The sequence below is a fragment of the Sorex fumeus genome, unplaced genomic scaffold (genome assembly GCF_029834395.1).
Source record: "Sorex fumeus unplaced genomic scaffold, SorFum_2.1 ptg000093l, whole genome shotgun sequence".
Classification (NCBI taxonomy): domain Eukaryota; kingdom Metazoa; phylum Chordata; class Mammalia; order Eulipotyphla; family Soricidae; genus Sorex; species Sorex fumeus.
The window spans coordinates 4,334,048-4,346,370 of NW_026606150.1; the positions used below are offsets into that span (position 1 = coordinate 4,334,048).

A 12,323-nucleotide genomic window follows, 5' to 3' on the forward strand; every position below is an offset into this window, starting at 1 on the left:
GAGATCCTCTCGGTAGCTTGCCGGGCTCATATTACCTTTATTCGTTGATCTTCTAGGCCACATCCAACAGTACTCAGGGATTACTCCTGGCTCTGTGCTCAGGGATCACTACTGCGGTGGTGGGGGGGACCATATGGTGTGCTGGGAATTGAATTCAGGTCAGCAGCTAAGAGGCAAGTGCCCCACCCTCTGCACTGTCTCTCCAGCTCTGGGAATCTTATTATCTTGATAAAGGTGATTTGAAAAGGACCTCAGACTGGAGCGATAGCACAGCGGGTAGGGCGTTCGCCTTACAAGCGGCCAACATGGCTGACCCGAGTTCGATTCCTCCGCCCCTCTCGGAGAGCCCGGTAAGCTACCAAGAGGATCTCGCCCGTACGGCAGAGCCTGGCAAGCTCCCCGTGACGTATTCGATACGCCAAACACAGTAACAACAAAGTCTCACGATGGAGATGTTACTGGGCCCGCTCGAGAAAATTGATGAACAACGGGAGGACAGTGACAAGGACAGTGACAGTGACAGAAAAGGACCTGGGCCGAGCCATGGAACAGCAGGTAGGGAGCTTGCCTTGCTCATGGCAGACCTGGGTTGATCCCCAGCGTCTCTGGAGCCCTGAGTGGGGGTCCCACGAGTGATCCCTGAGCCCAGAGTCAAGATTAAATCCTAGCACTGCCAGGTGTGACCCCAAAACAAAAACAAAACAAAACAAAAAAATGAAAGACATCAATTGAGGCTCCATAGGAGCTCCCCAAGGCCCACCAGGAGTGATCCCTGAGCAGAGTTGTCTGTGCCTCTTGCCCCACAAAAAAAGGAAAGAGATTTTGGGGGCCAGAGGGATAGTACAGCAGGTAGGGTGTTTGCCTTGCAAGGGGCCAACCCGGATTCAATCCCTATTATCTCATATAATTCCCCAAGCACCACCAGGAGTAATTTCTGAGTGCAGAGCCAGGAGTAACCCCTGAGCATCGCTGGGTATGACCCAAAAAGCAAAGAGATTTTTCCGAGTCAGAGAAAGAATATAATAGGTAATGCCTTGCAAACAGCCAACATGGGTTTGATCCCCAGCACCCTGTATGGTTCCCTGAGTACCAGCAGGAAACCCCGAGCACTCCTGGTGTGGACCAACTACAGCCCCTCACCCCCCAGAATAAAGAAAGAAAAGCCTTAACAAGGTTGCACCCTGCAGGCCCCAGCGCTGTTTCTAGGTGTGGCTGGAGCACCATCGGTCTGAGGGACTCTTGGATCATTCTGCTATGCTCACATCGAGTGCCCCCCTCTGCCCACAGCACCACCATGCCAAGGCCAACCTGGTCCTGAGACCTGGGAGTCCATGGCGTGGTGTCTGGTCCCTGATCGCCCACAGCACCACCATGCCAAGGCCAACCTGGTCCTGAGACCTGGGAGTCCATGGCGTGGTGTCTGGTCCCTGATCTCTGAGGCTAGGCTGTGTGACCCCGGGAGAATCTTCTCTGGGCCTCTGGGCCCTGGCCTGCCCTCCCCTAGCGTGCTGTGCAGTACAGAGGAGCCTTCACACCTACACAGGGAGAGTCTGGGTCTCCCTCTGATGGACAAGGACCAGGTGGAAAACCTGACGAAGATTCTTGTCTGTCTGTCTGTGTGTCTGTCTGTCTCTTGAAGGGCCACACCTGGTGATGCTCAGGGCTTCTCCTGGCTCTGCACTCAGGGAGCACTGCTGGGGGTGCTCAGAGGACCGTATGTGGTATCAGGGATAAAACACACAGGAGCAGCGCCCTAACTCCTAGCTTAGCTCTCAAGCCGGGGGCAGCTGCGGGCCAGTTCTCCAAGGCCTTTCCCCAGTCCTGCTCTGGCTAAACAGTTCATTGGGTTTGAATGAACTGTTGGGGTTGCTCCTGGTGGTGCTCAGGATAACATGCAGGGCTGGGGTCAGACCCGGGGGCTTCCCACTTGCAAAGCACACACACTAGTTGCTTGCGCTTTCTTCCCAGCCCCAATAAAGAGATTTTTTGTTTGTTTGTTTGTTTTGCTTTTTGGGTCACACAGGGGTTACTCCTGGCTCTGCCTCAGGAGTTACTTCTGGTGGTGCTCAGGGGACCATATGGGATGCTGGGAATCGAACCCGGGTTGGCTGCGTGCAAGGCAAACGCCCTACCCGCTGTGCTATCGCTCCAGTTCCGAGAGGTGTTTTGTTTTGGGCTGGAGCGATAGCACAGCAGTAGGGCGTTTGCCTTGTGCAAAGCCAGCCCGGTTGAGCCGGGTTCGATTCCTGTGCCCCTCTCGGAGAGCCCGGGCAAGATACTCTCGGTTGAACACACACAGTAACAGGTCTCAAAATGGAGACATTACTGGGCCCGCTCGAGCAATCAATGAACAATGGGAGGACAGTGACAGTGGACAGTGTGTTTTGCAGTGCAGGGGACCAAACCCAGGGTCTCCCTCACACATGCAAGGCATGGCTAAGCCACAGTCCTGCTCCCCACGTTTGGTTTTTGTTACTTGGGCAAGAGGGTAAGAAAACCCCCTCAGACACTCAGGCTCTCTCTGCAGCAGAGAAGATACTGGGGGTTTCTGTGAGGGCACGGAAACTCCCGGCATGGTTTCTCTCACGCTCTGGACAGGGTGGGGAAGCCTGTGGAAGCATCCCTGTGTCTGGTCCTCATTGTCCACCTTCACACCTGGCATGGACCAGCGCTTCATCCAGGCAAAACCGCCTGGTGCCAAGTTCACGGTGGGAGGCTTGGACTTCAGACAAGTAAATGGGCCCAGAGGCCTGGGGAAGGGGCGCCAGGGTGCAGGTTGAGTACTTCTGCCCAACTCTAGAATGTCACTTGTGACTCAATGCCCTGCAACTTGGAAGGAGACCCACCAGTGCAGCTTAGGTCCTGACCCGGGAGGGTCCTGCAGGAAGGCCAGCGGGCTTGAGGTCGGGCGGCAATGCCAGAGGAGACCCTGCTCGCTGCTCTGCCACTTGAAGGCTGGCCCTTTAAACCCCAGAACATGATGTCACTGTAGACAGCAAAGGGACGGGAGGGGGACTGCAGGTCTGAGGTCGGACTACACTTCCCAGCAGCCTCTGGTGCACCACACCCCTCCCGGCAGCCACTCGCTCGCCGCAGACTTATTAACCAGTCCCGTGCTGGTTCCGTGTGTGTGTGTGTCTGTTTTGTGTCTCTGTGTGTCTGTGTGTGTGTGTCTGTGTCTGTGTGTGTCCCCGTGTGTGTGTGTGTTTTGTGTGTGTGTGTCTGTGTTTTTTTTCTTGTGTGTGTGTCTGTGTGTGTGTGTGTGTGTGTGTCTGTGTGTGTCCCCGTGTGTGTGTTTTGTGTGTGTGTGTGTGTGTGTTTGTGTGTGTGTATTTTGGGTGAGGGTAGGATTCCCAGAAGGGTGGAGCCTGGAGGTGGAGCAGGCCCCCTCTCCGATGCCAGGATCCTGGCACCTCCCGAAGCTCCAGTGCAGACCCTCCGCGTGCAGCGCCCCTCTCCCCGTGCACGCCCCCTCGCAGCCCCGGCGTCCAGCCCCGGCGTCGCCGCCGCATCCCTCGCGGCTGGCACCATCCGGGGCGGCCGCGGGGATCGCCCACCCCCGCCTTCCGCGGCGGTTACGCTGACCCCCTTTAAGCGGGGCTGGAACTACAACTCCCAGCTGCCCCGGGCACTCCCTGACGCAGCCCCCCGCCCCCCAGCCCGCGGGGAGGCGCGGGCCGGGCGGGGGGAGGTGACTTGATGTCATCCTGAGCCGCTGGGCGGCGGGTGCCGGTGCGCGCAGAGCCCGGGCTCCCGCGGCGGCGCGGCTCGGACCCCGGCTGCAGGCAGAGGTGGGCGCGCGGCCTGCCCGGAGCCCGCGCCCGAGTCGGGGCTTGACGGGGGCGGGGGGCATGCCCCGGGCCCCCCGGAGCCCGAGCGGGAACCCCGGAGCGCCGCCGCCCCGCGCCCGCGCCCCGCGGGAAGCCACTGCGGAGGGGCCGTGAGCTGCGCCCCCACCGCGGCCGGGAACGGCCCCCGGGAGAGCGGGCTGCAGAGTGCGACCCCCGGAGAAGTGAGTCCCAGCCGGCGGGGGGGCCGGGGGGGCCGATGGGGCTCGGGGGGCAGGGTGGAGGCGCTGAGATGGAGGAAAATGTGGGGCTCGGGGAAGGGGGGCGAGCAGGGGTCTGGGCCGCGTTCTGGAGGAGTCCCTGGCCGGGGCGGGCGGGGGTGAAGGCTGGGGTCCCGGCGAGGCCCTGCCGCGAGGCTTGTTTCGGGGGGCGCCTGCAGCCTGGGATGGGGGGTCTGTGCTCGGGCTGGGTAGCAGCTGACCAGTTCTCTGCCTCTTTCTCGCCGACTTTCCGCACAGCATCTGCCGAAGGACCAGGGTGGGCGGCCCTCACTCCGCGGGACCCCCAGGAAGGACCCGAGACCTGAGCCGGCCTCATCTCTCCCTGCCTGCCCCCCCAGGACTGGACAGTTGCCGAAGGCCCTGGGGGGGGGCCCAGAACTGTTGTTGTGCCCCCCCCCAGCCCCACAGAATGGGCCCAAGTTAGCCAGCACGCTCAGCACCGGCCTGGCCCAGAGGGCACCCCGGGGGCTCTGAAGGCTTGACTGACCACGCTGACCACCGCCATGGAGACGAAGCTACCCCCCGCCAGCACCCCCACCAGCCCCTCCTCCCCCGGGCTGTCCCCCGTGCCCCCTCCGGACAAGGTGGACGGCTTCTCCCGCCGCTCGCTGCGGCGGGCCCGGCCCCGACGCTCACACAGTTCCTCGCAGTTCCGCTACCAGAGCAACCAGCAGGAGCTCACGCCGCTGCCCCTGCTGAAGGGTGAGCCCCCCTGCACCCCTGGGCCATGGCCCGGCCCTCTGCTGACGCATGGCCTGACTAGCCTGTCCCCAGAGGTGGGGCAGCTGGAGGTGGCGTCATGGGGGGGCAGGCCAGGGCAAAGGGTGGGGCCCGCAGGGCAGGTTCCGGGGGCCGGGAGCAGGTGCTGGGCTTGACTCACTAGGGACGGGGCTGCCCCCCAAGCGGAGCGGACCCCCCCAGCCTCTCCTCGCTCTGGCTCTTGAACACGGTACCCCCAGACACCCGAGGAAGGACTGGGGCTGGGACCTGCCTCTCAGTGCCTCTGTGGAAGGAAGAGGAGGTGCTCCTGCACCCCGGTGGGGCTGGGCTAGTGCTGGGGTCCCCACTCAGCCCCCCACCCCTGCCCAGATGTCCCAGCAGCGGAGCTGCACGAGCTGCTGAGCCGGAAGCTGGCCCAGTGCGGGGTCATGTTCGACTTCTTGGACTGCGTGGCTGACCTCAAGGGGAAGGAGGTGAAGCGGGCGGCCCTCAACGAGCTGGTGGAGTGTGTGGGCAGCACCCGGGGGGTCCTCATTGAGCCGGTGTACCCCGACATCATCCGCATGGTGAGCACCCAGAACCCCACACCTAGGGAAAGCCTGGGGGGGACCCGGCACCCTGATGACCTGCTCATTGTATGAGCCCCTGCGTGGAGCATACCCTGAACTCCCTTTTGCTGATGCCTCCAAAAGTGGGGGGGGTGTGTACACCCCCAAGGCTCCTCCCACCCCAGGCCTGTGTCTTCCGTGCACCCAGCTCCAGACCGAAGCTAGGCCTTGCCCCTTTGTTGCCTGGCAGGCTCAGAGGCCCATCTTGGTCTCTGTACCCCCTTACCCTGGGGCTGCACCCCAACTCTAGCCCGGGGCTTCCAGAATGAGGTGCACAGAAGCTGAGGGCTCGCCGGGCCCCTCAGAGCGACGCGTCTGCCGCTGCTGTGGGGCTCTTCCTTAATGAAGCCTGGCTCTCCCCTCAGATCTCAGTGAACATCTTCCGGACCTTGCCGCCCAGCGAGAACCCCGAATTTGACCCGGAAGAGGATGAGCCCAATCTTGAGCCTTCGTGGCCACATTTGCAGGTATGAGGGCGCGTCTGCGGGGCCCCGAGTTTCTGAGGGGAGGGAAGACGGCCTGGCGTACCCTGAATTGTTTGAGAGGGCATGGGGGGGGCTGTCAGTGAACCCCTCTTTCTCAGCCCCACACTGCATAGCTGGTGTAAGAACCGTTTTTCTCGGTCCTGTTCTGCATATTTGGTGTATGAGCCCCATTATTCTTTTTTTTTTTTCTTTTCGGGCATACCGGCGGTGCACAGGGGTTCCTCCTGGCTCTGCACTCAGGAATTACTCCTGGTGGTGCTCGGGGGACCATATGGGATGCTGGGGATCGAACCCGGGTTGGCCGCGTGCAAGGCAAACGCCCTACCCGCTGTGCTGTCACTCCAGCCCCTGCCCCCTTTATCTCGGCCCTGCACTGCACAGCTGGTGTGTGAACCCCTCTTTTTCTTGGTCCCACACTGCACAGCTGGTGTATGAGTTTTTTCTTCGCTTCCTGGAGAGCCCAGACTTCCAGCCCTCCGTGGCCAAGAGATACGTGGACCAAAAGTTTGTGCTGATGGTGATGTGTGGTGTCCGCAGGGGACCTGGGCAGGGGTGGGCTCTCTGAGGGGCGTGGAGAGAGGGTGGAAGCCCCCAGAGCTCAGCTGACCCCTGACCCCTGGCCCCGGGTCCTGCAGCTCCTGGAGCTGTTCGACAGTGAGGACCCCCGGGAGCGGGAATACCTCAAGACCATCCTGCACCGGGTCTACGGCAAGTTCCTGGGGCTCCGGGCCTACATCCGCAAACAGTGCAGCCACATCTTCCTCCGGTGGGTGTGCAGTGAACGAGGGGAGCAGTGGGGGGCGGGACGGGGCAGGGCGGGACGGGCGGGGGGGATGCGCACTCTGCTTCCCTGGAGGGGGGCAGAGAAGTCGCCCCCCAAGTCAGGATCTTGCCCCTGGCCGCCCTCTTGCTGGGCTTGAGAGAAGGTCCAGAGAAGAGTTCTTCCTCCACCAAGGATGGGGTACCTGGGCCTCATCTTCAGAGCCTGGTTTTGGGGGTCTGGCTGGACTGGAGTCAGAGTTGGGTGAATTTGGGGGAGGGGGGGCGTGAACTTTCAACCCATTTCTAAGCCTCTGATGATGGGTGCATTGCAGCCTTGCGGGTAGGCAGTTCCGAGCGGCCTGGAAACTTGAACTCCACCCTGGGGGGGCCAGATTCAGGGGCTCACTGAGCCTCAGTTTCTGTGCCTGCACAGTGGATCCTGGGGTGCAGTGATGTGTGGGTGTCATCAGTGGGGTCCTTTGGGAAGAGTGACGAGTGTAGGCTGGGTGGGCACTAGGGCACGTGAGGGTTTGGAAGGGGTCCGGGGTGCGTGCATCTGCGGTGGGCTGGTTGAGCTGGTCTCGGGGTCGCCGAGAGGGGCTGAGCCCACCGACCCCTCTTCCTCCAGGTTCATCTATGAGCTCGAGCACTTCAATGGCGTGGCAGAGCTGCTGGAAATCCTTGGAAGGTACCTCCTGGGGCCGGGACCGGGACCCCCGTGTGGGGGAGGAGGGACCCTGCCCGGTCATCCAGCCCCGCTTCTTCTCCGCTCCCCACCCTGCTAGCATCATCAATGGCTTCGCCCTGCCCCTGAAGACGGAGCACAAGCAGTTCCTGGTTCGGGTGCTGATCCCGCTGCACTCGGTCAAGTCGCTGTCTGTCTTCCACGCCCAGGTACGGCCCGGTGCAGTCCTGCCTGGACAGCTCCTTCCCGCTGGCCTCTGGAGGCTGGCCTCTGCCCTCCACGTTTGCTGGGAGCCCTGCTCGGGCACCGGGCTGACCTGTCTCCCCGCTTCTCTGCCCCTCACAGCTGGCGTACTGCGTGGTGCAGTTTTTGGAGAAGGACGCCACCTTGACAGAGCACGTGAGTACCTCTGGGGGGCGGCCGGCCCCCGCCCCTCCGAGTCTGACCCCCGTCTGCGCCTCTCCCTCAGGTCATCCGGGGACTGCTCAAGTACTGGCCGAAAACCTGCACCCAGAAGGAGGTAGGAGAAGGCCTGGCCGCCCGCCCCAGGAGGCTGGGGGACCCGATCTTGGGGGAACGGGGCGGGGGGGGTGGAGGGGCTGGTGCTCGGGATTCAGGGCTACAGGGCTCTGGACACTGCTTCCCTGTGCTCCTCCGCCCCAGGTGATGTTTCTGGGGGAGATGGAAGAGATCCTTGACGTCATCGAACCCACCCAGTTTGTGAAGATCCAGGAGCCCCTCTTTAAGCAGGTGGCTCGCTGCGTGTCCAGCCCCCATTTCCAGGTACGGCTGGGGACGGGCAGGAGGGTGGGCAGGGGGACAAGGCGTGACCTGTACTCAGCTCCCTGACAGAGGAGGGGCTGCAGGCAGCTTGCCCCTCTGCTCACGAGCGTCCCCATCTGTGAAATGGGCCTCGAGGTGGGGGGAGTGAACATCTGCAGTGAGAACAGATGCTTGTAGGATCCTCGCATGTAGCTGACACCCATTCGATCCCCACTGCTGCCTATGGTCCCCCCAAACCTCACCGACAGTGGTCCTTGAGCACAGGAGTACGCCATGAGCATTGCAGGGCGTGCACCCCCAAACCAAGAAATGAACATTCCTGGTGACAGAAGTGGAGGGCCTTGGTGGCTGCCCCTGGTCCACTCCTCTACTGCCCTTGGGGTCCCTTAATGCAATCCAGCCCCCTGGTCTCCCTCACGGACTCCCCCAATCGCAGGCCCATCCCATAGTGCACCCCTGCTTCCAGCCAGTGACCCCATACTTGAGTTTATCAAGCGCGACGTCCTAGGGCTGACCAGGCTGAGCCCAAGGGCGGGCCAGGCGCCGTGGCCGGGTCTGTGTGCAGTGGAGTGAGGGGTTAGCCAGTTTGGGATGCTTTGGCCTCGTTCCCTCCAGTGGGTCGACATGCCCCTCTAAGAGGGGCAGCGCCCGGCCATGGGGCGTTGCTCGGACCCTCCCTGCCCTTTCCCCCCTGGCCCAGGTTGCAGAGCGGGCTCTGTATTTCTGGAACAACGAGTATATCCTGAGCCTCATTGAGGACAACTGCCACACTGTGCTGCCTGCCGTGTTCGGGACCCTCTACCAGGTGTCCAAGGAGCACTGGAACCAGTGAGTGTGCGAGGGGCTGGCGAGGGGCCCGAGGGCGGGGTGGAAGGGCAGTCCCCACCGAGGTCGGGGATGGGGGCCACTCAGATGGGTCCCGCTGAAGCTGCCGCGTCACCGTCCCCCCCCCCCGCCCTCCGCCCCGCCAAGGACCATCGTGTCTCTCATCTACAACGTGCTCAAGACCTTCATGGAGATGAACGGAAAGTTGTTCGACGAGCTCACGGCCTCCTACAAGCTGGAGAAGCAGCAGTGAGTGTGCCTGCGGGCAGGGAGTGGGGGTGGGGAGCAGCCTCCTGGGGAGCCCCCCCACCCCGCTTCTGCAGTTGGGGGGGTGGGGGCTGCTGACCCTCTCCCCGCAGGGAGCAGCAGAAGGCCCGTGAGCGCCAGGAGCTGTGGGAAGGCCTGGAGGAGCTGCGGCTGCGCCGGTTACAGGGGAGCCAGGGGGCCAAGGAGAGCCCCCTGCAGCGGCTTACGACACCCCAGGTGGCTGCCAGCGGGGGTCAGAGCTAGGGAGCCCCCAGAGGGGGAGGCACCAACCCCGGAGCTCTCGGTCCCTCCACCTCCTCCTGCCCAGAGAGAGGGTCAGCCCTGGCCTGGCCCCAGTGGGCGCGGACAGCAGCCTTGGGAGGGGTGAGCAGGGGGTGGTGGGCTCAGCCTGCAGCGGCAGCTGGACCCGCGGCCTCTGGCGGGACTCGACCACCAGGGCGGGCTGGGCCAGGGAGCCGGCGCGGGGGCCCATCCCGCAAAGCTGGGCCCCAGCCAGCCCGTAGGCAGCTCCCCCTGCCCCGCCCGTCCTTTGGGTCAGGGCGCTCGGCCCCTTCGCCTGCCCACCCCGTGCCAGGGGACCTCCCTTCCCCGCCACGGGACCCGCTGTCTATTTATTCTCCCACCTCACCCCCAGCACAGATGCTGTCCCGGGCCTTGGGGGGGGGCCTCCCCTCCTCGCCCTGTACTTCCTGGTCCCCTTTTTATTTATTGGGCAGGGGGAGGGCTGAGGGCACAGGTAGAAGCTTCCCGTGGCGGCGGCGAGGTGTGGCCCCTTTCCCTGGCGGGGTAGATTAATAAAGAGAGAAACTCGCCGTGGGCTTGCTTTATTGGGGGGGAGGGGCGCAGCCTGGGGTGGGGGGACGCGGGCAGGAGATGGCCCGGCCGAGACGGCTGTCCCAGGAAGACCGCACTGAACCCCAAAAAGGCTGGAGCTGGAGACTCCCCTCCCCGCCAACCCCATTTTTAAGTTACTGGCCAGGGCCCGGGGTGCTTCTGGCCTGAACCCCAATGAATGCCCACAGATGGGCTGGGGTGCGGGTCCAGGCGGTGACAGGCTAGTAGCGGGACAGGCGACACATGTCACATTGGCAGGCCCTGGCCGTGAAGATCTCGAGCTCCTCCTTCCGGGACCCCCCACACTGCAGCTGCACCTTCACCTGTGGGAGAGGTGGGATATGGGGTCGACCGGGTCTCCCCCAGCCTCTGCGCCCACCCCCCAACCACCGCCGGCCCCTCACCTTCCTCAGGCCGCTGATGGTGCAGCAGCGCGACACGGAGGTGATGTTGTGCCGGTAGCTGCTGGCCGCCAGCACTGAGTGCCGGGACGGGAAGGCGCTGGACTCGCAGTGGCCCACGCAGGCCTGGGCCGTGTGGGCGCCCTGGCACGTGCCTTGGCGGTCACTCCGCACCGTCACATTGAAGGCTGCGGGAGACGGCAAGCGTGTCGGGGAGCCCCTGGGAGAGGGGAGCCTGACCCCGGGCCCGCTTCTCAGCCTGGGGGGGTACTCACGGTACAGACGGCAGCCTGGGGGGGCTGCCTGCTGCCCCTGGCCACCGGTGAGCACCAGCAGGCTGAGAAGCAGCGCTTGGAGGGCCTCCATGAGCATCAGGAACCCGGCAGGCGGATGGTGTCTCTGGATGGGGGTGTGTGTGGGGGGGTGCCTTTAAATACTGTGTGTCCCCAGGGAACCGGGCGGGGGGGGGGGGGTTTGCTGAGCCGGCACAGCAGCCCATGTGCAGGGCTGGCTTTGGTGCATGTGCATGGGCCGGGTCCCGATCCCCCCTGGGAGCACAGACACCCGCCTCCCTGTCTGTCCCATCTCGTCTGTCCCATCCCGCCTCGCCCAGCTCACGGCATCCAAGGCCCCGCGGGAACGCGCCTCCTGCTGGTCTCCAGCCCTGGAACCCGTGGGGCTCAGGGTTTTGGGGTTTTATCTGCAGCATGCAGGAGCCCCGCCTCCCTGGGGATCAGCTTTCGGGCCTGCCTCCCGCCTGAGGCCCACCTGGGAGAGTTCCCGGGAGGCGTGGCAAGAAAGGGCCGCAGACTGCAGGCTGGGCTGAGGGTTTTCCTTGCAGGATGACCCTGGGCAGGGTGCGTGGCCTTCCTCAGCCCTGCCTGTCCCTCACCTTATGGAGGAGGGTCCCCCCGGGGACAAGGGCAGTGAGAGCAGTGGCGGGGGCCTTCTCAGGGGCTTGGTAGCAGGGGCAGGAGAAATGGGGGTCCTGAAGGGGCTTCGGAGCTTCCCTTTCAGTGTCTCGGTAGTGGGGGGCCCGGCTGTAGCCCCAAGCAGAGCGGGGAGGCCCTCCAGCCGCTCGGCTATCCGCCAGGAACTCTGAGCCCCGCTGACGGCTGTGGCAGCCCAGGCTGGACAGAAAGGGAGGAAGGCCACACCAGACCCACGTCTGCCATCCACGCGTGGTGCTGGGATGCGCGGGGGACTGCAGGGCTGGGGTGGGGTTGAGGTCATCAAGAGCCATCTCCCCCAGGGCTGGCCCCTGGCCTGCTCGAAAGCTGGGGCTCAGCCCCTCTGACCCCTTTTCTCGCAGAGGGGACTGTCAGCTTCACAGCATGGGCGACTTCGGGGACGGTCGGGGAAGGCCTCACCACACGCGGCTGTTCCCGCCATCCACATGCTCAGCTCCCCTCCCCTGCGCCCCCCAGCCTGTTCCCACAGCTGACCCCCACTCCCGCTGCTGACCCCGGTGGAAGACAAGCTCCATAGGGCCACTTCTTCCCAGACATCTCCTGTCACCTCCGGAGGGCTTCGGAACTCATGTGATTCCCCTAAATCCCACCTGGCCACCAGAATCCAAACCCGGGATTCTGGGCCTAGAGCTCAGGTGCTTGGTCCGGGAGGGTGGGGGGCGCTAAGCAGAGCTGCCCCCCTCTTATTTTCCCAATCACCAGATCTGTGGCACAGTCCAAAGCCAAACAGAACGGAGGGGGGTGAATATTTGCTACTAGAGAGCTGCCATTGGAGGCAACCAGGAGAGAAGATATCTGAGCACCAGACACGGAGTCTTTTTTTTTTTTTGCACCACATCCAGAGATGCTCAGGGATCACGCCTGGAAGGGCTCTGGGAACCATATGGGGGACTGGGGACAGACCCAGTTTGGC

General features: G+C 63.5%; 2 protein-coding genes across 2 annotated transcripts; one reads left to right on the forward strand and one right to left on the reverse strand.

Moving 5' to 3' along the window:
* Positions 1 to 3,660: 3,660 nt before the first annotated feature.
* On the forward strand, positions 3,661 to 10,016 carry PPP2R5B (protein phosphatase 2 regulatory subunit B'beta). Its single transcript, XM_056131612.1, has 14 exons — positions 3,661 to 4,012; positions 4,307 to 4,771; positions 5,159 to 5,355; positions 5,763 to 5,864; positions 6,307 to 6,399; positions 6,518 to 6,648; positions 7,273 to 7,332; positions 7,430 to 7,538; positions 7,675 to 7,728; positions 7,799 to 7,849; positions 7,993 to 8,112; positions 8,813 to 8,940; positions 9,085 to 9,186; positions 9,297 to 10,016. Exons 2-14 carry the CDS (start codon positions 4,573 to 4,575, stop codon positions 9,445 to 9,447), a joined length of 1,497 nt encoding a protein of 498 aa, XP_055987587.1. The 5' UTR covers positions 3,661 to 4,012; positions 4,307 to 4,572; the 3' UTR covers positions 9,448 to 10,016.
* Positions 10,017 to 10,251: 235 nt separating this feature from the next.
* Positions 10,252 to 10,811, reverse strand: GPHA2 (glycoprotein hormone subunit alpha 2). The gene is made up of 3 exons (XM_056131613.1): positions 10,715 to 10,811; positions 10,443 to 10,627; positions 10,252 to 10,361 (listed from the first exon to the last, which is right to left on the reverse strand). The coding sequence occupies exons 1-3, from the start codon at positions 10,809 to 10,811 to the stop codon at positions 10,260 to 10,262; spliced, it is 384 nt and encodes a 127-aa protein (XP_055987588.1). The 3' UTR covers positions 10,252 to 10,259.
* Between the last annotated feature and the right edge of the window lie 1,512 nt (positions 10,812 to 12,323).

Excerpts from the sequence above, each read along its gene's own strand:
- PPP2R5B (XM_056131612.1), top strand. The coding sequence starts at position 4,573 with ATGGAGACGAAGCTACCCCCCGCCAGCACCCCCACCAGCCCCTCCTCC. Across the intron at positions 6,400-6,517 it reads ACCAAAAGTTTGTGCTGATG|CTCCTGGAGCTGTTCGACAG; the intron begins GTGATGTGTGGT and ends CGGGTCCTGCAG. Across the intron at positions 7,333-7,429 it reads CTGCTGGAAATCCTTGGAAG|CATCATCAATGGCTTCGCCC; the intron begins GTACCTCCTGGG and ends CCACCCTGCTAG.
- GPHA2 (XM_056131613.1), bottom strand. The coding sequence starts at position 10,811 with ATGCTCATGGAGGCCCTCCAAGCGCTGCTTCTCAGCCTGCTGGTGCTC. Across the intron at positions 10,628-10,714 it reads CCCAGGCTGCCGTCTGTACC|CCTTCAATGTGACGGTGCGG; the intron begins GTGAGTACCCCC and ends CGTCTCCCGCAG. Across the intron at positions 10,362-10,442 it reads CCATCAGCGGCCTGAGGAAG|GTGAAGGTGCAGCTGCAGTG; the intron begins GTGAGGGGCCGG and ends CCTCTCCCACAG.